Source organism: Lichenostomus cassidix, chromosome 1Ab (genome assembly GCF_008360975.1).
Source record: "Lichenostomus cassidix isolate B80296 chromosome 1Ab, HeHo_3.0, whole genome shotgun sequence".
In the NCBI taxonomy this organism is placed as follows: domain Eukaryota; kingdom Metazoa; phylum Chordata; class Aves; order Passeriformes; family Meliphagidae; genus Lichenostomus; species Lichenostomus cassidix.
Genome location: NC_139481.1, coordinates 10,244,757 through 10,272,046, shown reverse-complemented (window position 1 = coordinate 10,272,046; position 27,290 = coordinate 10,244,757). Strand labels below are relative to the sequence as shown.

The 27,290-nt window shown below is 39.4% G+C and overlaps 1 protein-coding gene across 3 annotated transcripts in view; it reads left to right on the top strand.

The window, feature by feature from the left end:
- Nucleotides 1-27,290, top strand: part of ATXN10 (ataxin 10) — a 105,731-nt gene that overhangs the window by 66,548 nt on the left and 11,893 nt on the right. For all 3 annotated transcript variants that reach the window (XM_085049744.1, XM_085049743.1, XM_085049745.1), the window contains one exon: nt 20,298-20,361. In XM_085049744.1, coding sequence (XP_084905870.1) covers nt 20,298-20,361 — 64 coding nt within the window. The remainder of the gene's footprint in view (nt 1-20,297; nt 20,362-27,290) is intronic.

The window sequence follows — 27,290 nt, the reverse complement described above, 5'->3', positions numbered from 1 at the left end:
CTCTTCCCAGTGATCAGCAAGCTGGATGCTGAGCACTTGCCACCGAATCCTTGTACTAACTTTGCCACCAAAATCAAAGAAGCTCTGAGCTAGGCAGAAGTTTCACCACAGTGGGGTTCAGTTATTGACTCCTTGCCCTCTGACAGCCATCATCAGCTTCAGCAGAGGTGTGATGTCAGCCTGGCCTTGCCTTGTTGAACAGCAGCTGTCAACCTTCAGTTCTCTCTGCCTGTGTGCCTTTGAACCAGTCTGACGTCTCCTACCAGCCCTGAAAATTAGAGTCATAGAATAGAGTATCCTGAGGTAGAAGGGACTGACCAGGATCATTGAGTCCAGCTGCCAGCCCTGCACAGACACTCCAGCAATCCCACCCTGTGCATCCCTGACTGCATTGTCCAAACTCTGCTGGAGCTCTGGCAGCCTTGGGGCTGTGCCCATTCCCTGGGGAGCCTGGGCAGTGCCTGACAGCCTCTGGGGATGAACCTTTCCCTGGTCTCCAGCCTAAATCTCCTCTGACACAGCTGCAGCCATTAATTTATTGTTTTCTAAAACTCCTGTTGAAGCATGTGAGGCCATATCAGAGCACCTAGTCTTCAGACAAAGACCAAACCTTTGTTTTTATTAGGGTGTTTTCCATTTCTTCTGTTTTCCTTTTTGTCTTTGGGAGGAGCCAGAAAGTGAAGTGTCATCTGCAGATGTGAATTTCTGCCATTGGGTGATGTTGTTTGTTCTAAATTGTAGCCCTGCATGATTCTGCTTCTTGCTCTTCATCATGGCAATTCTGGAGCCAAGTTTGCCTGCCTGTGCCCAGAAGAACCAAAGGAGTGTTTTCATTTTTAAAGAGGCAGGGAATGAGATTGCACAGGTCTGTATAGGCAAAGATTCTGCCCATTCTTATTTGCAGAATTCCATTCAGTTATCTTTCCTGCTTGAAATATGGGCTCTTCAAAGAGCCTCAATGTTATTAGAGGGTTGCAATATAAAAATAAGTAGTGATCACTTTTGCATGCTTTTATCAACTAATCTAATCTGCCTGCTATCCTCAGCCAGTGATTGGAAGAAACCTACTTAGCTTTTTATGGAAGGAGAGGTAGAACAGGTGAAGAGAGAAAAATTTGTAGCCTTTAAGAAGATTTTAGAAAAATGTCTTCAGTTCTAGCATTGTTTAAATAAATAAATAGCGAGAATCTTCTGCCTATGTTTTGAGAGAACAGACTTAATACTCCTTTTACAGTATATTGAAATTTTTAGTTTGTTAATTCACATTAACTGTGCTGTTTGAAATCTTCTAGTCTTTAACCAAAAAAATGCAGCATTTCCATGAAGAAGGAGCAAAGATTTGCCTCATCATGAGCATTTAAATGTTTAAAACTGCGAGTCTCCAAGTTCTCACCTCATAATTGCAGTCAATCAGATTTGTTCAGATTGTTATGGCAGAAGTGGTTTGCTGGAAGCATTTCAAAGGGACATTGACCAAAGATCTTATAAAGACACTTGGGAAAAACAATTGGGTTTAAGTTCCTTGAATGGAGCATGGCCCATCTTTAGATATTGTTGCAGTGGGAGCAAGATCAAAGTATGTCAAGGCATCTCTGTGCTGCAAGTCAGAGCACCAAGGAGATACTGAATTAATTCTCTGCTGTTTGTGATATGCAGAACGAGCCAGATTTGCAAAAGCCAAGATCATGGCTTGATTGTATGCATTAAGATTTAGTTAATTAAAGACTGCTAGCAAGATTCCTTGCATCTTGCCCCCAAGCATTTCCAGCGGATAACACCACAAGACTGATTGCTTCCATCGCTTATGCTGACACTAAGCTCTCCTCTAAGGACAGAGAAATCTGTGCCACCAGTATGATTTCCCTTCTTGCTAATAAGGGTGTCGCACAGTGGGGCAAGAGGAAGCATTTAATGATAGTAACTGTGTACTGAGGTGGGAATCCCCATAGGCTTAGCTTGAGGGGGACTAAGGGAGCAGACAACACCCTGGGACATCTGTTTATCCACCCTCTGGCACTGATAGGGACTCCCTGGACCCTGTTTGGAAAGGGAAGTGATAATACATTGTATGCCCAAACCAATCCCTGTCTCCAGAACTGAGTCCCTAAACCTTCAGATACCTCCTCACAGTCTGGAATTCCAATGCCATTTGTCAGCACTGGTTGAGGATTGACTGCAAGCAAATGTCTGTGTGTTAGTTCCAAATTGGTGAAGTAGGTGTAGGAACTCTTGGCAGTTGTAATATACAGATAAGGAATGGTTTTGTCCAAAGTCATTCTTTGCAAGAAAAAGCAGGGTTAAAGTTCAATATAGTGATTAATGTGGAGTCATTCTGGTGGGTTATCGCAAGTGTCCTCTGAGGTGGAAAATAGTGATCTGAGGAGGGACAGTAGAGAGCTCTGTCTGATTTTACCTGCACTTGTCTTTCTGTCAAAAAGGTGGTGTTGTCTTACTGTTCTCATTTAGGAAATTTAGTTTTTCCCATTATTGAGGAATAGGGAAATTGATAATTAATAAAAGATAATTTGGAGTTTGCTAGCTATATAGTTTTATATATATGTATAGGCATATGTGTGTATTTTATATATACAGAAATGTGCACCTGTGTAGATATGTAATATAAAAATATATACATGAATACAGACACATAATGTATACTTGAAAAGAAGTAAAACCAGCAGTTTAAGAGAGATGATTCTTCCCCTCTATTCTGCTCTGGTGAGAGCCCAGGTAAAGCACAGCCTTCCATTACCTGAAGGGAGCTGGCAAGAAGGATGGAAAGAGACTATTTACCAGGGCCTGGAGTGACAGGACAAGGGGGAATGGCTTCACACTGACAGGGCAGGGTTAGGTGGGATACTGGGAAGAAATTCTTCCCTGTGAGGGTGGGAAGGTCCTGGCACAGGGTGTCCAGAGAAGCTGTGGCTGCCCCTGGATCCTTGGCAGTGTTCAAGACCAGGCTGGACAGGGCTTGGGGCAGCCTGGGATAGTGGAAGGTGTCAAGGAGTGTGGACTAGATGGTCTTTAAAAGTTCTTCCACCCCAAATCAATCTGATTCAAAGTACATGTGTATATATATATATATATATATATATATATATATATATATATATATATATATATTTATATGTATATATATATATAAAGACATACACACCCACACATATGAACTGATCAGTTCCTTCAATGTACTACTCCAGGAGGGCTTCTCTGGATAAAACAGAGAAGAGTATATTCCTTTGGTTAAAACTATTCTATTATACATCTTTGATTTACTTCCCATTGATAATCTTCCCACAAGCAGTATTCAGATTGTATTACGCAAATATACTGTGAAAGAGATTTTCAAATATGAGACTAATAATTCTCTTGAGTAAGAATCTCTTGTTCCATTCTTGGGAGAAAAGTTTCACTGTTGAATTTAAAAAAAAACAAACAACCAAATATTTTCTATGTACCTTGTTGGATCATTTTTTTTATTAGTGGCAAGATGACTTCTTTTGGCATCTCTTAATTAACTCGGTTTAATAGTGAGTTCTGGTACAGTGTTACTGATGTGAAAAGGAAGAAAGGAAAACAGCACTGAGACTTGAAAACAGGAGTAAATTGAATGAACATACATTGTGTGAATTTACAGAGGTTGAAAAGTCTTCCTTTGGCAGCCAGCAGTACATTGAAAAGTAGAAGAACGTACAAGTGTTGAATGGTGAGTGTGCCCCAGGATGCGATTTAGGTAACAATATGAACCCTGGGAATGAGGATCCCATGATGAGGCTTTCCTGTGGAACAGAACATGCAGCTCAGGGGATCTGTGTGCAATATGAGTGGGTATAACCCAGACTGGTGCACTATTCTGGTTTCAGTTTGATTATGCATTCTGCTTGTCTAACTTAAAAAATACAGTTTTGTTGCTTTTAAGTGTAACAAAAAATTTAGATAGTTTACTACCTCTGAAGTAAAAATAGCCAGTGTGCTTCATTTCAGTCTAATAGTTTTTGAAGTTATATGTGCAATATTTCAGGTTGCTTTAATATTTTTACATTACTACAATCTGACTGATATTTGAAGTGAAATATTGAAAATGGCCAGGTTGGACAGGGCTTGGAGCAGCCTGGGATAGTGGAAGGTGTCTGTGCCATGGCAGGGGTGGGATGGGATGAGCTTTCAAGTCCCTTCCAACCCAAATCATTCCATGATTTTATGCTGAGGATCAGCTTCCTTTTGTAAAGATAAATTCTTTTGTGTTCTTCGTAAACTAGGATAAATATTGAGTATAAGTGTTTCTCCTCTCTATTTTTCTGCATGTTTTAACATTTACAGTCAGCTTTGGTTTGACATTAATCTTACCTACAACAAAATAAGGATTTAGATGTTCGTCTAGCAATTACTGTTCTAAAGCACAATTATGGAGCTCAGTGAATTCATATTGAAGCTGGCAACACACGTTGAGTTTTAATAAGGGTAAATTAAAACATTTACCTTCAAATCAATCTTTTCCTGTCTTTTTAGAAAATGAGGGGTGCTGTTCAGGGCTTGAAATTTTCCATAAGAGTTTCCAACTTCTCTAAAAATCTCTTCATTCTTGAATCCAGCAAATGTATGATTGTGCATTTATCTTTGGAAATGTTGAAGGGCTTTATCTGGAAATACTGAAGGGCTTTATTTTATTCTGTATTGTAGCCAAAAATAAATATTAAAAAAAAAGCAGTGTTTTACCTACAAACAAAAATGCAAACAGTGCAGTTTAGTCATAAATTGGTAAGTTCCCTTTAATTTGCATCTAACTTTTGTTCCCTGCTACTTGAATGTCAGTCCCTCAGGATTTTCCAGCCAGGTCTGTTTATTTGTCTCAGCTCTGCCTATTCCCCACAGCTCCAGGCATAAGCAGCAGAGGACACTCACTACTGCCATTTCTTCTGGAACCTGCAGTCCAAATGGAGGATTTGGTGTTTGAGAGTGTCACCTTTTAGTTCCTGCTCTTGAATTGTACAGATTCATGAGCACCTCAGCATGCAATGCACATTTTTAAAGTGTCTTTAGAATTTGTAGCTGCTAAAAAAAAAAGGTTATATTTCCTCTATAATAGATCAACCTGGTGGCAGCTGATTGAGGTTCTGATTCAAGGCTTTTTCTCCTCTCACCTTCTGACCCACCATTACTGTCAGCCTGTTCCTGCAGGCATTTCTATAAAAGTGTTGACCTACCCCCTTGAAAATCAACTTCAAATAAAAGTGTTTGTTATTAAACTCCTATAGAAATTTACTTTCTTTTTAAAAATAGTAAAAAATAGTGACTTGTAGAATTCAAAATTTTTTGAAAATGTTTCTTATTTTTTTGATTGCAATAGTAATGGTAGAAATTTGATCTATGGAAATGTACTCTTAAGCTCTGTTCATATGAGTTATTTTTGTTTTTTAATGGACTTGCTAGGGAGAGTTGTGCTGTGCTTAGGTAGCTGTTGCTGTGCTTCGGTAGGTTTTCTTTAATAACATGGTGTATACATACTTAATGTAATGAAATGGTTTTAAAACAAGAACTCTTTCTATTTTTCAGTTAGAACCTGCAGTCTTGACTTTACAGGCTGCAATCAAATTAATGATCTGTTGCAAGAAAGGAAATAAAAGTATAAATAAAGCAAAACAACATTCAAAATTGTATAAACAATTGGCTTAGTGCTTGAGTATATATACATGCCTTGATTTGCACAATAATATTTTCAGGTAAATCAACCATATGAAAGTATATCTTTATTATGGAGTTTTTAAAACAATTTGAACAATGCCTTTGCAAATTTAAAAACTTACAATTTTGTTTTTCAAGGGTATAGGAGTTCAGCTAGAAATGGGGAATCTTACTTTTCTAGTACCTGCAGTTGTTATTACCAGACTACAAGACATTTAGAGACAAAAATACTCAGAAAACCCTCTGGTAGTTGTAATTTAGAGGTAAATTAAGAAACTACTATGCAATCTCTTTGTGCACAGCTTCATGTATCATCTCGCTCAGTAGCCTGAGGCATTAGCAAGCTTTCAGCATGAAATTTAGTGCCAGAGCACGCATTCCTGAGTTATTGTATATCATGCATTCCTTATATATGGCTTTTATAGACATATAAATCACAACATCAGGAGTCTTGTTTTCTAAATGTAAAGTTGATCTTAATCTCAACAAGGTGGCTAAATTTATCTTAATAAGAGAATGTTATCCTGTGCAAAGGTTATGCTTGGTGAATCATTGAAAGAAAATGTGTATTCTTAGAATTTCAGGTAAATGTAGAGAATAATTGCTCAACTTCCTGTAAGTCTGTATTGTCAGAGAAGAAACACAGACAGTGTCACATGAGGGCTGCCCAGTCCCTGCTGGGTACAGCAAGGAAATGTGTCAGGGACCATTTCTAGCCTTGAGGGCAAGTTGCAGAGTCTGGCATGGCTCACATACACATCCCAGCCTTCTCCTTCTCTTCTTCCCCTCAGTCTTCTCCCACCAAAATCAAATCACAGAAGTGCCTTTCCTTTCCCTGGGAACAGCCCATGCCCTGCCCTGTGAACACAGCAGTTCCTGAGTGTTGTCTGGAGGAGTGGAGGCTGTCAGGAGCCAGCAGCCCCAGGGACCATGTGGAAAATGCAGCAAGGAGCAGCACCTACAGGGCAGTGCTGAATCGTGGCTGTGTCTGCTTGTGCACTCAAAAGCTCTGCTCAAACCAGCTGTATCCACCCAAGTCTATTGCAGCCTTCAGACTTCACTAGAGTTCACTTCAGATGATGTTGATTAATCTTGTCCTTCCTTCCACCCTGCATTCCGCATTTCCTGTAATAGTTCTTGTGTTTACTTTGATCACATTGAGAGGGATTAGATCTTGGGTCCCATTTGCCTGGGCCACAAAGACCTGCACCTCAAAATGTTCTATGTGGGTACACCTTTGGCAGCTCACCTCTGGTTCATTTGCTGAGCTCCTGAGTCACCACACATGGTTTTGAACCTGCTCCTGTATTAACCTCATAACATTCTCTAGTTACTAACCTTTCCAGTAGTTTATTTTCCTTGAAAATAGTTTTCAAAATACAAACAGCTCCCAGGCCACACGAGAGGTTGGCTAAGTAGTGCATTTATCTGCCTGTGTGGGGAGGTAGGCATTTGAACCAGCAGTGGCATTTTAGAATGCAGTTAGCATTCTGTAAGTCCTTTGAGGAGCAGCTGAGGAAGCGTGCAGAGCTCAGCTTGGAGAAGGGGAGGTTCAGGTTTGACACCAGCAGTAATTTCTTCATGGAAAGGCTGGGCAGGCACTGGAAGAGGCTGCCCAGGGAGATGGTGGAGTCATCATCCCTGGAGGTGTCAGGAATGTGGCACTCAATGCTCTGGTCTGGGCGACAAGGTGGGGATCAGACACAGGTTGGACTCCATGATCTTGGAGGTCTTTCCCAACATCAGTGATTCTGTGGATCTGAGCTGGGTTATGCAGGTGGACCTTGTCATTTGAGAACTGATGTCTTCAGCAGTCATGGGGATGCAGTGTAAGGTGCATGGATTTATTCTGCTCCTGTATATTGCTGTGCTTGTGGATACCTGCTGAAAGAGGGCAAGTACTAAACTGTTACACTATGTAACCTACAGTCTCATCAGGCTTGCTTTATGAATTCTTTTGCGGTTTGGCAGTTTGGGACTTCCCAAAACTATAATAGAAAAGTTACAAAAACTTTATGCTGCCAGAATCGCACTTTGTAATAATTGTCAGTGGGAAAACTCTCTAGCAGTTACTTGTAACTGTAGTTACATTAGCAAAAGGCCTTGCAAGTGTCAAAAATGATAAGCCATCATAAAAAGATCAGCATTCAGATTTCTTTTGCGGTTAAAAATAAAACACTGTTACTGACAAAATCCTGGAATCATTGAGGAATTAATCCTTTTTGTATAAAAGTTGTGAAAAAGACCCCAAACCAAAGTCAAACCCTTTCTGCTCTGCAGTGTGAGAAACATGAAATGTTTGAATAATATGCGTACACAGGGATTTCGCCCACTTCTTTAGTTAAGCTGATCAGAGTCAGAGAATCCAAGAATGGTTTGGGTTGGAACAGATCTTAAAGCTTCTCTCATCCCATGCCCTGCCCTGGGCAGAGACACCTTCCTCTAGTCCAGGTTTCTCCAAGCCCTGTCCAACCTGGTCTTGTTAAAGAATAACACTTGAATTCAACTATCAACAGTTTCCAAAACTTGGGTTAATACTTTTCTCTTCAAAAAATAGAAGACTTCTTTGTCTTCCTCAAACACAGTGATATTTTCCAGGTTTTATATTTGCATGCATTGCTGCTAGCCCCTCTGTAACAGGTTGGCAATCCAGAACACCTGTGTTAGTATATCTCTACTTCTCATTAAAGGAAGAGTTCATAGAAGACACAGCTGATGAGAAATCAAGTAAAATTTGATTTTACAAGAATAATTCGAATGTGGAAAACGACATTTGTGCAAATAGTCACAGTTTGTCCCTGGAGTACCATCATGTGGGAACAGGTGCATCATACTAATGAATGTTAACTTGAATAAAGCTTCTCAATGTTTTTAAATACTTTTTCTATTGAAAAGTATTTCTCTCATACCACAGCTTTCCTTGTTTTAATACAACTACTTTAAAATACATCACTGGAAGTCTTCTGTTTTCTTTATTTGGTTTCATTATATGAGAAATCATTTAGTCTGTCTAGGATATTCTGATTTCAAGAGAGTATCTTCTTCAGACAAAGTTCTCAATCATGAGGGGGTTTTATTCATAAAATGTGTGGCTGTTGTCTCAGTAAAATTATTGCTATAATAGTTTGTGACATTGTTTCAGTTATGCAGAAATAAATTCCATCTGAATCATAAAATAAGCCTGAGGTGGAAGGGAGCCACAAGGATCATCAAGTTCAGCTTCTGGATTTGACTTGTAAACAATGCAAAACTGAACCAAAATTTTGCTCTCTTCGTTTTATAATGACTTAATTCACAGTATTTTTTTTTTCTTTGACAGTGTTTACAGTTTTTTTTTTTTACTTTGCAATACATGCTTTCTACAAAAACACAATACCAAAAAGAGACATAAGAAATCCCAGCACCCTCAGTAGGTCTGTCATTGCTACCTCTGAAGCTAACCTGGTTGGAGTCACTCTTCCAGGTAATATGGGCAGGATCTGATAGCTGAGTGTGCAGAGCTTGATAAGGAGGAATGGAAGGAGCTTGTTGTTGGATCATATTTAAAAGAGGACCTGGTCCTCATTCAGGAGTTAAACTGAATACTTCAACCTTCTCTTACCATTTCTGAATGTCCCAGTGAAGCTGTTGGGAGTTATTTGTGCATTGAACAAATAAATATTTTACTGAATTTGCATATAAAATGACATGGAGGAAGAAGTGAAAGGGCTTTACAGGTAGTATTTATACCAGGATTGATGTTTTGTATGGGTTTATAAAAAAAAAACATAGCCAATGAATTACTTTAGAAAAATGAAAGAAAGTGTAGTTGCTTTGCTTTTGTATTTGAGAGGACATGCCATCAGTTCTATTTTGGATGAAGAATACTCTGTGACTTGAAAGTATCATACAGTACTGAGAAAAAGACATGAGTGGGTCTCGGCAGAATAGTGTCTGTCTACAGCTTCTTCCAGCTCGAGACTCGATTTGCACTTGCATTGGCCTCGTTTGAAACCACCCCCAGTAGGCTCTGCAGTAAAGTGAGACCACATCTGTTAGTCCTGAAACAAAACAATTACTGTAATTGTGAGATTTGGGGTGGTGGGGTTTTTTGTTGGGTTTTTCTTTCCTTTCAAAAAGGCTATACTTCCATTATTTACACGTTTCTCGGAAAACATTACATTTCACATAAAATAGGGTGTTAGCTTGGCATTGCTTAGTGTGACACATTATTTACTGCAGTATTCAGTGATGGGGTTGTATGGCTGGCTCAGGCGTCTGAGGGCTTCCCTGAGTGGTCTGATTTAAAACACAAGCAGCAAACACCATTAAACTGTCTGCTCGCTGTAGTAGCCAGCTGGGTCATGCAGTCTCCCATTTACCATTTCTGCAGAGTTCTAGAGTGGCATTTTACAGTCCTTTTCTGAAACACTTTGTTTTACTATGCTTTAACCTAGTGAAAAATTTAATTATCATCAAGGATAGTTTGGTATTTAACATGTAACAGAGTGTATGTCCTTAGCATGTGTACTGGAAAATTAATGGTTGTTCTTTGACCCATCACTAAATTCTTGGAAGCTCTGCATACAAGGGAATGTGGAAGCAGAGAATTGTGAATGCCTTTAATAAATGTCTCTGTGCTATTTCCAATCTTCTAACCTACCAACTTTCTCCTTTTCTTCTTTCCTCACCCCTCCCCCTGCCCTGGCTGTGAAGTTTGGGGTGATATAAACATACTCAATAACTTATTCTTTACAACTCCTTAAAAAAGTATAGCAGTACTGAAGTCACTTCACAATTGCAATAGGAAAATGAGGAATTATGGCAAACTACCACCACTTTGCTTTTAGTCTGGAGTCTGACAGTGTTCTCTGAAGTGCTGTGATTCTGTGTGCTGATTCTGAAGCTGCAGAATTTAATCATGAAACATAGAAATCACTGGCATAAATCATTGCATGTTTTGAAGTCATCCTAGATACTTTCACACACATTATTTTCATCATTTGAGCATTTGCTACAGATGAAATTAAATGTCTGACATTGATTTTTAAAATTTTTTTTAAATCCTTGTTTCAAAGTGAAATGAAGTGAAAATGTTAAGTAATGCTGGACACAGTAAAAGTCATCATTAGAGCATGGAACATCCAATTGGCATTTATTTTTGCTTGCTGAATTCAGAAATTTCCAACTAAGAGTTGTAATCGTGGCTGTTGGGAGTGGGAGCAGTTGTGGAATACAGTTGTGATGTGTCAGAGTGATGACACATGTGGCCTCTGTGAGGGTGGTGCATTCAACAAAACAGGGTATGATTTTTGCATTGTTTTTCCTCCTTTTTCATTCCCACTCACTTTAAGTTGAAAGCAGGCAGCAGTTTTCGAGGATTTTAGCTGAACTGTGTCAGGGAGCAGTTGAAATGTTGAGAGAAGGAAGCAGCAAGGCAGGTGTGCAGCTGTTGGGGAGAAATTAAGTACCAAAGCTGGCCTGAGTAATAAAGTAACAGAGTCACAAGGCCCTGGTGCCAATTCTTGTCTGGAATAGTGTATGAGCATGTGTAGAACACTAGTGAGGAAATCTTCAACAGGAGCATTCAGTGGGAATCTATTTTTCTGTCAAGGATTTTCAAAATCACAATATTTTATAGATTGCCTGGAATTCTGTTCTAGAAGAAGAATTATTCCAATTTAATATAAAATGGGAAACTGGAGAGAACAAAACTCCAAACAAAACAACAACCAACCAACAAATATACCTCCCAAAAATAACAAGCCAGTACATGCAACCCACAAAACAAAGTCTCTCATTTTAATTGAGATATTCATAAAATGCTTACTAAAGCTTGACATGGAAGACAAAAATATCATAGCCACCAAAATAGTGGCAGCTTGCCAGAGTGATTTGGAACTTCCTATTACAATGGTGATTAAAAAGTCCGAAAGGAATCTTTTGACTTGCTCAATCTTTATCCCTGTATTTTTGCAGAACTTTAAAGTGTGAAGTCTTCAGTTTTCACTTTGCTTTAGAACTAAATAAAATTTTGAGGTTTTGATGGTCTTGTACAAGTTGTCTCTAGACACATAGCTGATTTCTACACTTAATTTCCTTTAAGTTTCTTTTCATTCTGATGAAAGAAGACAATTAAGAGAATCTCTTTTGTAGCAGTGATTGGAAATCAGCAAACTAAGATCATCTGATTACTGGGTTCTGTGGACTGAGCATAAGAGACTGTGTGACTAGAAGTATATAAATGTATACTGTGTTGTACGCAAATTTGTACAAATTTTTGTATTGGGTGGGAATTTTTGTATTGGGCACAAAATTTTTCAAATGCAACTGATTTGAAGGGCAGGGTTGAATACTGGATGGTGTTTAGCACCACGTTTCTCTCTTACTGCTGCTGCCAGGATAGTCAAAGGCTACAATAGAAAGTATTGTGTGTTTCAAGCAAAATGGGTCTTGGGTTGGACCTTGCTTTACCCATGTCAAGTCACAGATCTAAACCTAACCAGAGCATCTCATGGCAGCATCTATTTGTTGTGGCGTCAGGTTCAGGAACTGTGCATAAGAGAAATGAGGAAAGCTAAATTGTTTGAAAAGCAAATGTTCCAGTTGTGTTCTCTTGCAGCAACCTATTCTGAATTCTCAAGTGTTTGTATTATCATCCCAGCGGCTAGAAACTCCTGTGTTTTGCTCTTGGAAAGACTAGTTGAAAAAATGATTCAGCAGCTGAGTTAGCTTGTTACCCTCCTCTCGTAGCTGGACACTTTGCATCTGCTTTTTCTGGCTCAGACCAGATGTTGTACTTGGTACCTTCATCTTCCCTTCCTCTTCCATGAGCCCAAAGCCCTCATTTTCTAAATTAGTTCTCTGAAGTGAGCTTGAGGACATCACAAATCTACCCCACATTTAGATTCGAAGATATTTTGTATTATATTTTTTTTTACCTCCAAGAAAGAGGCAAGGGTTGCCGCTTTTGGGAGAGTTGAAATAAACCTCATGTCTCTCTGGCAAATAATGCTGAAAGAAGGAGAATATATTTGAAATAAACCTAGCAGAAGGGACAGGTATTTTTGCCATGATTTCTGAATTTCAGACATTAAAATGTTAAATGCATGCTTATCTGGGTGATGTGGAGGTGGAAGAGTGTTCTGGGGCCATTGCCTTGTGTGAAGTGGACACAAGCACAGCCCTTCACGCTGGTGCAAGGAGCTCTCAGCCCAGCCAAGCAGGGCTACTGAGATGTCCTGGGGAAGGGAGCCTCTGTCCACAAGTATTGCAGTAGATCTGCAGGATGTGGTGAACTCCTATAATAGACTTGGTGGCTGCAAGCCACAGCTGCTTCTGTTCTAAACCAAAGTGCCTGTAGTCTGCCGTAGGCCTAGGAATCCACTAGCACTGAAGACTTAAAGTGTTCTTTTGTCTTTTGAAGTAGAATCTCCTGTGTATCTCCTGTCATTTCTGCTGCTTGGAAAAACAAATGAAAAAGGCCAAAACCAAGACTCTGAAATTATAAAAATGAAGTCATGTTTTTCGGTACCATCATAGGTGCAGAGGAGCCCATTTGGGAATCTAACAGTTGCTATGTTCCTACTCTTATTAAGCTCTTCTGTTACTCACACTGAATGCTGGACTTTGCCCAGATGTCTAATCACTAATTAGCTACTTGTTGAGGAGGTCTTGGAGGAAAATTGACTCTCTTGGTCATCCTGGTTGGTGTCAGGCTCTGAAGGATGTGTACATACAGAAGTAAAGCTTAAAAGTATCTTCAATGATGACCAAAGAAAGGTAACAAACCCCCAATGTATATTTCATTGGATTCCTTTTCTTTGGGATAATTTAGTATTCTAGAGTGGCTTTTTGTCTAAGGAAGTCATACAGACTTAGAAGGGATTGAGAGGTTAAAACCATTCACCTGTCCAGAGCAGGACTGGGTAGAGTGTTCATGGCTGAGGTTTGTTGGGTCATTGGCAGAGACTTGCAGTACTGCAGTCTGCTTCAGGAGGCTAAGCCTCATGTGTCAGTGTGTTACCATGCTTCATTAACAACTTCTGTTAAAAATATTTCATGGATGTCAATGTGAACAGTCTGTTCTTTAGGCCCACCACTTCTTGTCCTGGATGTGGGTGATAGATCATACTATTTTCCTAATTAAAGGTTGCTGTCTTCACCAACAAACTTCTGCTGTAGGTTAACCATGTTGCTTATGCTCTCTTCCAAAAATTTTCATCAGTTGTGGGGTTTAGGCCTTAATTGTACTCCTTGTTTATTTTCTTCACAGCAAGTTCAGATAGTTCTTCAGTATATTGAATTGTACAAAATTCTTACTTTTTACTCTGGAAAACATAAAAGTGTTTCCATTTGTACAGTTGCGGAATCCTTTTTATTTGCACTAAGGCATTAATTCAAAGTTATATGAGTTTATAAGAATAAATTCATATGAATGGTCTAGCATCCAAAATACAAATTATTTTTAGATTTCTCTGTCATGTGAAGTCAGTGAATATGCAGGATTATTCCACTAATGGTCAATAATCATATTTTTTCTAGAACTGCTTCTGAATTTTACATACTTTGGTAAATTTATGACAAGTATTTCCAGCTTTATAACCAAGAAAAGTTCATATTAGAGTAGAAGGAGTCTGATCCTCAGCTAAATGTGAGGAAAAGAATTCACTTGTGCTTCTTTCCATGGTCTTAAATTTTTCATTTTTGTTGGAGTGAGATAAAAATGTCTTAGACTCACACAGCCATTCAGAAAGGGATCTCCTGCCTAAAGCTGAATTCAGAGTAGGTTACTCAGGGATTCTCTAGACAAGTCTTGAAGTCCTCCTGAATGGAACATCCACAGTGCCTGCTCCTCATAGTAAAACATTTTTCCTTGTATCCAGCCAGAAGCTTCTCAGTTGCACTTTTTTATGACCGTATTTGCTCTATTTAAACTACTTTGAACCTGAGTCAGGAGAGCAGCTCTGTCTTGGTGACCAGTTTGTAGGTGTGGGTGATGCCTTAAAAGCTGGTAAAAATATGAAGCAGACACAGCAGTGTAGGGAAAAAGGGTATTACCTTAGTTTTAATAGGATCCCAGGTGCACCCTTGTCGAAGGTGGAATCACACCAAGGAGCACACTGTGTACAACACCTATACAATTTTATGGACCTTACAAATTAGCATATCTACCTAAAATCTTCCAATGAGAAACTGAACAAATTAAGTAATTGTCTCCCTATTCTAATTATTCCCCCTTCACCAAGTGAGAGTACAGCCTAGTTTACAAAAACATGTTCCAGAGAGGAGGCTCTGTCCAAGGCTGGAGCCTTTAGTTCTGAGATAGTTATAAATGTTTTATCTTCTCCCCCTGGAGAACCCCCAAACTAAGCTAAATATCAGACTACAAGAGTTATAAACATGTTGGACTAAGGTACAAGGAGTGTTTGTGAAGGGTACAAGGAAAGGGAAGGGGTATAAAAATGTATAAAAAGGGTATAAAAAGGAAGGACAAAAAATTCATCAGGCATCATGGAAAGGCTGACAGCAGGTTCTCCTGAAGCCTCCTTCTCTCCAGGCTCAAGCCTCCAGTGCCCTCAGGCTCTCTGCAAGGCATAGCTTCAGCCCCTGGAGTAGATTGTCTCACGAGTGCCAGAGAGTGGAATTCCTTCTCTGGATCTACTGGCTCTGCTCCCATGGATGTGGCTCAGGATGCTGTTGGTGCATGTGAGATGGATGTTAATATCTTGATGACTCAGCTCTTGAGAAGTGTGTTGCAATTTAATCGTTTCAGTAATCTAGGGCACTAAGACATAAAATATAGTCAACAAATGTGTTCTGCTACCTTAATACATTCTCTCTGTTTCCTGTGGTGGTGCCAGCCCAGCTGTGGTAATCTTCCCTTTCTCTGTGACTTCACCTCCTCCAGGTTTTAACTCCATTAGCTAGTTTCATTTGTCAGAGAAATATGGGGATCAGATTTACTGTTATGCTCCTACTTTAGCCACGTGAGAATCAGCAAATAGGGTACATGAGAAACCAAAAGAAGTGTTCCAGAGAGGGGCAGCTGAGGAATGGCAGCTGAAGCCCTGATGCCCTGCAGAGCAGGGCTGGAGTTTGGCAGCTGAGCAGCACAGCCCTGCCTGGGCACCAGGCACTGCTGCTTGCGTGGGTTTGGGCTCTTCAGCTGTGTGACAGAACTGGAAGCATGACAAAGAGTGAAGGAAAGGAGCCAGGTTCATAAAAATGTGAAATTTGCCAGTCTGAATGCTCCCAGAAACCTTTTAAGTTACATAAGGGGAATTAAAATGGAATACTCTGGAGCTAAATGTGATTGGAGACAGACTTTTTGTCTGGTAGGAAACCGGTGATCTGTAGTGAATGTTGTCTCTAGAGGTTTTCCCTGTAAATGGTTCCTTCTTGTTCCTGTTTGTTGACTCATTTCTAGAATATGTTTCCCACCCCCAAGTGCTTTTTAACCTGGAAATTTGTCTTTCTGTTTTTCAGTGTGCTCATCAGTAACATGTAAAAAGAAGACTAAATGTCAGCATGGATTACTCAGACTGTTACTAGTCCACTTCTGTTTGAGAGAACATATTTCTTTTTGCTTATCTGTAGATTGGGCAAACACAGCTTCTAAGAAACAGAAATTTTCTTTGACTGAAACAATCATCTTTCTCATTCTACATTGATTGAAGGCTGAAAATTGGTTGCATTGTGGTGGAAGAGTAGTTTATATTCAGCTGTTGTTATCTGAAGGCATGAATGTTCTTTTTTGCATAATAGTATTCTTAGTTGATTAGGTGATGTTTTTAATGCCCAAAATGTTAGTGACTTTTTGAAGATATTATTTTTTGCTGGATTATTTTTTTTTTCTATTTTGTCTATATAGTTGCTGGACCTGGAGATTCTAGTTGCATTTTACTAGATGCAGGCAGATTCAGCAACAAGCACTGTCATGCTCCAAGAATTTGCATTCTTACCCCTGAACTTGGCTCCATTGCTGCTAGACAGAAAGCTTCAATAAGTAGTCTACAATTAATTTATATTTTTCCTGGGCTCTGCTGTGAATGATTGTGTTAATGGTAATTATTTCTGTGTACTTCATAAGTAGTATGAAGGGAGAGATTTTCAGGGGCAGTTCTTTTCAGGCACATATCCTTTATTAAGCTACTGACCTTGTTTATATATTAGCCAATAAATGTGAATTCTGTAAGATATCATAAAGATGTCAACTTTTGTCCATATTTTTTCACCGGTTATGAGGAGCAAAAGCATGGCTTTTCCCTCAGGGCTGACATGTCCCAGATCATCTGAATTAAGGACTGTATCATTCCTTGGCCATGGAAGCAGTAGGCATATACAGTCTGAGCTAGTTGTTTCCTTAAACTTTGTCTTATATTTGTATAGCACTTCTGCTTACATGAGCTTCTGTTTAGAGCCTGGTTTATGTCATTAAAATAGATTATTAAATTCCAGGAACAGATAAAGAGAAAAAAACTAGCAGTCACTTTGTCACTGGGAAAGGCATTTTCTTTTCAGTGTAATGCATTTAAATTTTTCATTATGTTTCAAAAGCAAGTGCAGGAAGCAAATAGGACAGCAATATAAACCTGTGTTGTGAAAGGCTTTTTAACTGGCAGGGATGGATATTTGGCTTGGAATGCTGGATATTCTGTGTTTCTGCTTTTTTTGGAAAACTATTTCAGAAACTGACAACATTAGGGGAAGATGTTCATTACTGACTTGACTGAAGCGCTAGAGATCATTAGCCCAGAGCTGGATTTTTTAAATTCTAAACCTGTCTTAAGTAATCCTGCAGCTTCATTTGCTGTTCCAGTGTAGTTCAGAATACACTATTATAGTTCTTAATAATAATTATCCTTGTGGCTTTGCTGCAGTCCAGTGCAGTTCCCTGTTTTTGGCCAACTATGGTGTCAGTAATGTAAATGGAGAATAGATTTAGTGATCCTAACACAGGCTGATATGAGCAGTTCTGTTCACCAGACAGACACCAAACCTGTCCTATTCCTTAGTTTCTGTCTATAACTTCTTCCAAAATCTGGATGGATTCACACCGGCCACAAATGTTTTCTTCACAGAGTACTTTCACACCATATTTAAAGTAAGATTTGGGTATTGCGCAATATTGACTCCTTCCCCAAGCCCTGCAGAAGATTCCTGCAAGAGCTCCATTCCTTTCCTCTACACCAGGCATTTCACAGACAGTTCTCTTCAAAGCAAAATCTTGGAGGCCATTAATAGTTGGAAAAATTCCCAAAGCACTTTCTATTGGGCAGTGTGGTTCCAACGGACCTGTGTAAGAGGTGAGATGTAGGACAATTTCTCAGTGTTTGCAAATGTGCTGGTTTGTGAGGATAGAGGGAGATGACAGTGACAGGATGTGAGACTGAGCAATGCAAGTGGGACACTGGCTGGGTCAGTGATTGCTCCCTCTGGCTGCCTGGGGCACTCCTGTAGCAGAGATGGCTCTGCTATGTGTGGGGCAGGTAGTGACCTGGGTCACATTACAGAGCACAAATTGTAGGTTGCTATGAAATGCTTTTCCAGTGGACCACTGGTGGTTCAGGAAGAGGTGGCATGGACTGGAACTTGTCTAGCAGTGGGTGCTCATGATTTGATCTCTTCATCTCATCAGTCACTCTGAGGAGAATATAGATTTGTCTTGGGTACATTGTAAGGTTTTTCTTCTTGCTCTGTTTCCCTGTATAGTAAGTCACAGGTGACATTCTAAAGCTGGCATTGTGGTGACAAAAGCTGTGCCTACGTCATGCAAATGATATGTACAGTTCAATTGTATGATGTTCAAGAAACTCCAAGTGGGGGGTGCAAGGTAGTAGTAGTGAACAACTTGTTTTTACGTGAAGGTATCACTAAAGCTGTGGTTTGCTGTTCCAACTTTGAAGGAATCTCATCATATTCTCTCAGTAACCTTTTGAAGTGTGTGTGGCTTTTAATTAAAATTTTACTTTCCCAAAATGCTCACTCTGTTAACCAGACATCTAGTTTGAATTGAACGGAAGCAGATTATTGCATAGCTTGTTTCTGTTGACAGCACTTAATCCCGATTAATTTCTGCTGTTCAGCATTTCACTGATGGAAAATAAGAGGTAGCATTGTAGGCACATCAGAGTTTGGCTACAGCCTGAACTTCAAAGAACCAGTGTTCCCCAAGCATGTGCAAGTGCTGTGTTACTGAGAGGTCACTGCTTGTTCAAGCTTTGAAGTATGATACCATACATGGAGCATGGCCTTTGGAGAAAACACGAACATTTCATGGGAAGAATGGATATTTTTAAACTTGTGTTATTAACTATACTTCGTGTAGGTAAAGTTAGGCATGTCAGCACAGATGTGGAAGGTGGTTTTTAAGACCTAGCAGTGCTCTTTGCTTCTCATACATGTAAGCCTTGCCTGTCTGTCTGTCACTGCTGCTTTCTCATGTTATAGTTTGAGACTCTACAATAAGATTATATGAAAAAGAGCTTGTAAGAGGCATGTGCTCAGCTTTGTCTCTGAATTCAGTTTTATTGATCCTTAGGCTGTTTGAGATTTCACATCTAAATCTCCTACTCGACTTACCTCTCTTATCACAAAACTTGTGTTTCAGAAAGCTGATGATCCTGCACTGTAAACTTTGGGATTTATTGTTTTTCGTGATACATAAAAGTGCATCTTGTTTGGGGCAGACAAGATGGAAGAGAGAACCCCATCATCAAGCCATGGCCTAAATTGGCATTCTGGTTAAATTCCTATGCCTGCCAGTTCTTGGTTTGAAATTAAATTTTAAGGAATTAAAGAACTTGAGATTTGGACAAGAATATCTTGGCTATCACAGAATGGTTGAGGTTGGAAGGGACTTGTAAAGCTATAAATATGCATGTGTGATGTTACAGTGTACCTTAGGAGTCCACATAAATTTCTTATGGAGCATACTTTCCATAAGATAATCATGTTCTATGTTTACTGTTAAGATCAGCATGTCCTGAGCTCTTGGTAAAGTGTGTGTGTATGTCAGGAGGATATGTTGTTATCTCACAGACACAATAATGTATTAGTGCAGTTTGGCAGCTGCCATGTGTCTGTATGCACAAGCAATAGAAGACAACAGATCTCATATTTTCTTGTTTGCTAGTAACATAAGGAACACTTTCTCAAAGGAAAAATATCAGTGGCTCTTCTTGATAGAAAGGATTCGTGCTGGGCACATCAGATAACACATTGCTGCTGAAGGTACAGGAGATGTGGCCTCATGCAAACTTGTATGTGTGTGGAGATGTATTTTTCAACTTTTTTTTCCTACTTTTTTCCTCCACAGTGTTTTGTGGCTCTTCCTTCTGGAGGCAAGCATGAGCTGTCAGTGAGCATAGCTTACCTGGCTCAGTGTGAGAAGCAGAAAATACCTCAGTCAAAACACTTGCTAAATGAAGGGAGAATGTGAAATTAGTGCCCACTTGTGTTACTGTTTTGTGATACTCATGCTTAAAACACCAGGTTTACTCTGCAACTCATGTTAGCATGTTTAATATTTTTAATGAAACAAATATCCCTGTTATGTTTTTATGTATGTCTAACGGGAAACATCATTAGTATTGCTGAGACATGTGTTAAATTAAACTTTTGTTTTTATTTAGGTGTATGACTTGGATGGCTTTTCCTTGATTCTGGACAATTGCAGCATTGATGACAACAATCCTTGTATCCTTTACAAAATAACTCTGTTTATTGAATATGACACATGAGAACAGGTGTGGGGGTTTTGTGGATTTATGCCAGTATTGCTTTCACTGGGGATCTAAATGTAATTGGCCTCATGAGCTTCTAGGTTATATTTAAATGGTTCACTAGTGAGAAAGGGCAGAAAAAGACTTCCATGAACTGGATTCTAAGTAAGTTAACTGTGGTTATATTCTGTTTCCTAAAATAATAAATATTACTGGTTTGCAAGTGTCCATTCAAAGAGCTGTACAGAAATCTGAATTCAGACTCTGGTCATTGTATCCAATTTTAGAGCTCCTGCTTCTGCAGAAACCTCTTCCAGAGACTGAAATAAGTACCCCATCGATTCTCTATGCTTATTAAATCAGATTGGGAAGCTTATTCTAAGCACAGAGACAAGGCTAGCAGGCTGTTACGAAAGTGTGTATAATTGAGAAAATCAGTGATGCAAATTACTGAAATGTTGGGGAGATTTTAATATAAATGGCTTTGAGCTTCATATTAAAGATTTTTTTCTTAGAATTTAAGAGCAGAAGATTTCAAAAATAAATGGCTATTAGAGGGAAATAATCTTACATTGAAGATCAGTAGTTGCTAAGCAGAGTTGTCCATCTCTTCAAGTAATACTACCAGTGTGGTCAGTGACTGAGATGTGATTTTCTGTCATCTAATCATTAACTCTTTGTAAGTTTCTGGTAAGTGCATCTGGAAATCAAATATCTTTCCTGTACAGAGTCATGTCAGCTTTTTTATATGGAGGACATGAAACAGGTTTTCAAATTATATACAAGAAAAAGCACACTTTTAAACAAATATCAACAAACAAACAAAAGGAGTAGTGAAAATGTTTCATATTCTCTCAGTTGTGTCCTGCAGAACATCATCTACATATAAGTATATCTTAAAATGATGAAATTATGTAGATGATAGCACAATGTTAACAAGCTGGGCGGAGGAGCAAGGGTGGTAAATATCCTCTGAGTTATTCAGTTTGAGGCTTTATATCTGTGAGTTTTACATCCTCAGTATTCCTGTAGTTTACAGTGTGCCTCATGACAGTGCACTGAGTGGCAGAGTTGTATTTCCATGGTCCAGACCTGGTAAGAGCCACTGCTGCACGTGGTGGGATGGGCAGGGAAAGTTACCTTTCCCTAAGCGGAAGAGCAGCGCTGAGAAAAGCTAGTCAGGAGTTTGGTCCCAAGTGACTCCTCTGCTGGAAAGCACAGCTGTGCAACCACTTCTAGAATATCTTTCTAGGATTAATCCTTCATTTTAGCTGTAGTAAAAGAGGATAAAGTTTGAGACCCTCAAAGGATAGAATTGGAATTTATGATCTTGAATGAAAGGTAAATAAAATACCATGGGAGTCTTTACTGTGTTTTGAGCAAAGTGGAATTTCTTGCACCTTTTGATACAGGCTGACATTTTATGGCTGTACCATAAACTTCTTACCAGAGGATAAAACTTTATTTACTTGGTTTTTAAAGACATAATAACACCTTTTAACTTGAGCTTTCACCAGTGACCCATAGCATGCAGTATTGGAGGATATGGGAAGTGAGTAGCATGTGGGCACAGGGGGGATTTGCCTGCTGTGACAAAGTTTGCTGCATCAGCTTCTGGAGTGCAGCTCCTGGCTGTTGCTCTGTTTATTGTTTTGACCTCTTGCTATTCCAGATGCTCTTGTGCTACGTGAAGTCAATGCTCCCCTGCTTCTCTCCTGCCCCTGACATTCCTCATCTGCTGCCTTCCCAGTGGGTTGTACACAGGGAAGCAGAAGAGTAGTCTGCAGTTTAGATCCATTGTTTTGCGTCATGTTCTGCTACTTCTGGACACCACAAACTCAGGCCCTGAGTACCATGTAGGGCCTCAATCCATTGCATAATGTTTCTCTGGAGGGATTCGACTGCTTTTTTGCTGTCTGTGCATTCCAGCCCTGCCTGGCACAAATCCCAGAGTCACTGAATGGGTAAGGCTGGAAGGAACCACAGTGGCTTATCTGCAGTTTGCCAAGGTGGGGTGGAAAGCTGCAAGGGAAAGCTCAGCTCAGACACAGCTCCTTCAGGAGGTCATGCCAGAAACTTCACTGTACATGCTTATTCTTAGTGCCTGTTTTTGTGGTTTCAGGCTGTGTTGCTTGGATTTCTCCTTGGATAAAACTGACCGGGAAAAGTTACATCCAGAATCCTTTTATATAATAACTTCTTAGATTTCTTAGTAAGTCTTGGTGGATGCACATTTTGTTCTGTTTTGGGAGTCACCCAGGCTCTACAGTTAAGATGTCGTCGTGTTTTCTCCATTTTACTAGAAATGTTCTGCCTCCAAATTACACATACAAAATTTCTCCCCAAAAACCAGAACTTTTATGGTAAAAGCAATAGGATTTTTTTCTGGATGGAAAAAAGATAATTTCCCTAAAGTGTGCAATTTATCAAGAGAAGCTGGACTGCCGTGTTAGATGTTAAAGGAGCTCTTTAATACCATTGAGACGAAAACTTCTTTGATAAATCTTTTTATTTGTGGCATATGGAAGCATACTGAAAGAGGAAATGGGTCTTCTCTTATCCTAAAATAAATTCCTTTGTAAACCTGTCATTACCTTAAAATTGCATCCTTTGAGGTCCTGAACAGTTCTGTAATTTGCATAGAAATACCATGGAGTTTATAGCTGACAAAGTTCAACTGCTGTACTTGCATTGCTTTAATTAATTGTTTAAATTCATCTTTCAGTCCCCAGTTTGGGAGAACTGTTGTCTTGTCTAATTACATCTCAGACTTGTAACTTCTACAGTTACACTAGCAAACAAGTTTTTTTCTTCAGGTTATATTAACTTCATTTTTCTTCAGGATATATTCAAAAGCAAACAAACCACCACTCTGGTTAGTTACAGGCATGAAGATTATTATGGACAGTTAAAAACAAATTTGCTATACCTCTGTAACTGTATTTGAACTGTTATTTCCATTTTTCACCTACTACAACTTTGCCTGTAAATTCAACAGAGAGATGCTGAAGGATGGCAGATTTTCCATGGGTGGCTATTAGGTTTTCAGCACAGGACAAAAGGTAAACAGAGTGAGACTGGGGAGAGGCAGCATTAAGTGTTAAACTTCATAGGTTTAATATCACTTTTTCTATACCTGTTAAATCTTCCATTTTGGATTGGCTTTATGCTAATCATAACTGTCCTTCTGTTTCAAAGGAAAACAGGGCGTTTCAAAATGCAAGCAGTGTTATTTGCCTTTAGATTAAGGAGAGATTCCTGCATGAGCTAGTTCTTTTAGTTTTGAAAATTCAGTTTCTTGTTCTGCTTCTGAAAAGTGGGAACGTTGTGCTTTACCATTGTTACCTGTGTTTAAAAACAAATAAATTCAACCTGCTAAAGGATCGAGTCAGTTGGAGATGGGTAATACCAGTAAAAAAATTTACTCCAAATCCTGCTTTTCAGGTTACTTGTGTTGAAAAGGTGTTCTAAATTCAAATATCTTCTATTTTGCTCTCTGAGTCATCATCTTCCTCATCTCTGACAGGCTCTATCATCAGACAAGAGCCCTTCTTTTTGTTCTTGCCTTTTACCTCATCCTAAGCTCTTCCTGCTCCTTCCACCTTCATTTCTGCCCTTTCACAGATTCCATTTCCTTAAGGCAAACATGAGGAAGGAGGTCAGACCATTCTGATCAAAATACTTTTGACCCTAATCACTCAAAAAAAGGTGCTTATGAGAGGCTTTAAATAAACTAACCTGTATATTATTGAAGACTTTTCAGTTTACATTAACTAAGTTGTTTGGTTTTTTGCTGCTTCCTAACATTTGTGCTCATGAGTAACAAACACCAATGTGCCTCTTTTGGCTTTTCAGTGGCTGTCCGTTGAAATATTTATTACTATTTTGGGGAAAAAAAAATATTATCCAGAGTACTGCAATATAATAGCTTTTAGTTAGTGGTAAAACTTTAAAGTCAGAAGTGAACTGCAGTTTTGAAGATGGAATATTCCTGGTTTTTTTAGGCTGCTGGTCAATCTTACCCTTTTAAAATTCTCATAGGAGGTGTCTCAATAAATTAATTTCGTGAATGCCTGGATTTAATCAGAATGGCCTTATGTAAGTGTCTATTTTATAGAAACTGTTAATTAGGCACAGTTTTCTGTTAGCCAAGAAACCAGTCATACATGAAGAAAATATATCCTGCTCTGAGGATACATGTTTATATATATATGTGTGCATAAATACATATACATGTTATATATATGAGTAAACACCTAGCAAGCTATATTTTAGAAGTAAGAATTTTCAGCATTTGTTAAAGGAAAAACTGTGGTTGATACGAATATCCATACACAGATCTCTTAGTTTGAATAATGGATGAAAATGTAGAGGAGTAAGTTAATTTTCAGATACTCCTTCCAAAGCTGCATCTATTATATTCAGTCATCTGAGAGGTAGATTGAGAATACTTTTGACTTCATGGCAGCAGGAAGTATAATTGTGGTTCATGAAAATGGCTAAAGCTGGAGGAAATCAAGTTGCTATGGTCTACAACAATGGCAGTTTGTTTTTGCAAGATGCCAGCAAGGACTTTTGGGGGAGCTGACAGACATTTTTATCTAAGTGCAACCTAAAACAGGCCACATGCTGTAAAACAGCCTTGCTGCTGAATGGGAGCCAGTAGAAAGCAAAAATAGGAGAGTGAGTTGACTTTTTAGAGTGAGCCATCACAGAGCTGAGCATTTTCATGTACATGTGGCTATTCCGTGTGTGCTGCCGAGAAAATACAGCACAATGTCACTTCAGCAAGGGTTGACTTTTTTTGGAAAGCACATTCCAGGCACTGACAGTGCATGAAGTAGTTCGATGTGACCTATTTGATTCTGTGTTTTTATAAGCATACATGAAATCACAATATTACATGGTCACTGTGAAGGACCCACCCTGCCGATAAGAACTGTAATGATCTCCTCATGCCCAGTCAGGTTGTGCCACTTGAACAGAACTTGGCCCTTCCAACCCAGGCCATGCTGTGATTCTATGGAATTACCCTTTTCGTCCTCACATTGACACTTGCTTTGCTTCACAAGTAAGTTTGAATGCTACCTGGACTAAAGGGGAGTGTGTTCTTTGGTAGAGAGCCTCAATTTTGCATTACTGCTGGTTGCTCTGTGTTACCCAAGGATGACACAGAGCACTGCAAACATCTTACTGTCAGCCAGTACTGAATGTGTCACTGGGACTTTAACAAGCAGTGCTTGAAGTCAGCAGTGGAAGAACGGCATTTGTCAGCACAGATTAAGAACATAAATCTGTTGGCCTGAATCCTTTGTTCAAAAAGCCAAAGGCAAAATAAAAGAACAGCTGAGTGGAAGCCTACTCTACCTGTTCTCCTGGCACAGGGTGCCCAGGGAAGCTGTGGCTGCTCCATCCCTGGAAGTGTTCAAAGCCAGTTTGGATGGAGCTTGGGGCAACCTGGGCTAGTGGAAGGTGACCCTGGAGATGGCAGTAGTTTGGAAGTTGATGAGCTTTAAGGTCCCTTCCAACCCAACCCAGTCTGTGATTCTGTTCTATGATTCCACCATAAATGGAACTAGGAAAGCAGGAAGAAGTTGCTGCATTGCCATAGTCCAGTTCAGACTAACTCAATTCCTACGTGCTGAGCATTGTCTTTAAAGAGAGTGGCTAGAGTGCTGTGTGACAAATGCACAAACCTGAGCTCCATCTGAGTGTAATTGTAAGGTACAGAGAAGAGCTGGTCAGACGAGAAGCTGGAATTGGTACAAGTGTGTGGTTATTCATTGAGCAAGGACAGTCTGAGAGGGGCTCATTTCTTTCACCTGATTCAGCAGACCAAATCCTGCCCTGTTGTGCAAGTTGCTGTGAATTCTTTGTAGCTGTATTTTGTTAGCAGCTAAGGGAGCCCAGGGGCCTGTGTGGCTTCGAAGGGAATCCCTCAGTGCTGTATCAGGCTGGGGGTTTAGTGGGCCAATTTTTGAAGTGATTCCTGAGAGGCTTCAGCCAAACAGCCATTTCCAGACACCACTTCTGGTTGTAGTTGGGAAGGTCAGCTGCTCACCAGTGCCTGTTGCTGTCACTGTCTGTCAGGGTGGTTTTTACACTCTTGAAATAAGCATTGCCAGGTTATCCAGTCTTTCCTTACTGCAGTGTTAATAAACCAAAGAGATCTGGATTCTGCTCCAAGGACATTTTTCAGTGCATTGCCTGAAGTGGGATTGTTACAAAGCTCCAAAGGGGAGGAGCTGAGTGCTGCTCCCTGTTGGAAAGGGCACGGGAAGCACTTGTGTAACCTAAGCTTGCTTTAAATCTCACTTGAAATTGGCTGCACATCCCAAGACTTGGGACAACACAACTTCCATATCTTAACTCACTGTTTATCTCTTCTGGATGCTGCAAACTCTTTGGGTCAAAACTCAGTTAAAGGTGGAGAATCAAGGGAAAAATGCACCACACTAAGCATGATATTTGGTAGATCTAAATTCTGGCACAAAGACTCACTTCTCGAGTATTTATTGCCAAAAATGTTTATTTTAGAATAAAAACAAAAAATAAGTTTTCTTGTGAAATGTTTTACATTTACTAATTCTATCCTCTACACTGTTCCCCAGGAAAACTTTTCTCCTGTCAAATGCAACATTCTTCTGTTATGAAAAAGCCTTAAGACTACAGAAAGAATGCAGTTTGCAGTACAGAAAAAGATACTCTGAGAAATGAAAACTCTTAAGCTTTTTTATCTTCCAGAAATGACCACAGATCACACTTTGTGTTTGGACATTTAACAAAGTTACAGTTTCTAATGGTATACTTCAGGTTGCACATTGTATAAATAAAATTCTTTTTTTAGAGCACCTGCAGGGTGATTAAAATGCCTAAAATAGTTTAAAAATATTGACATTTAGA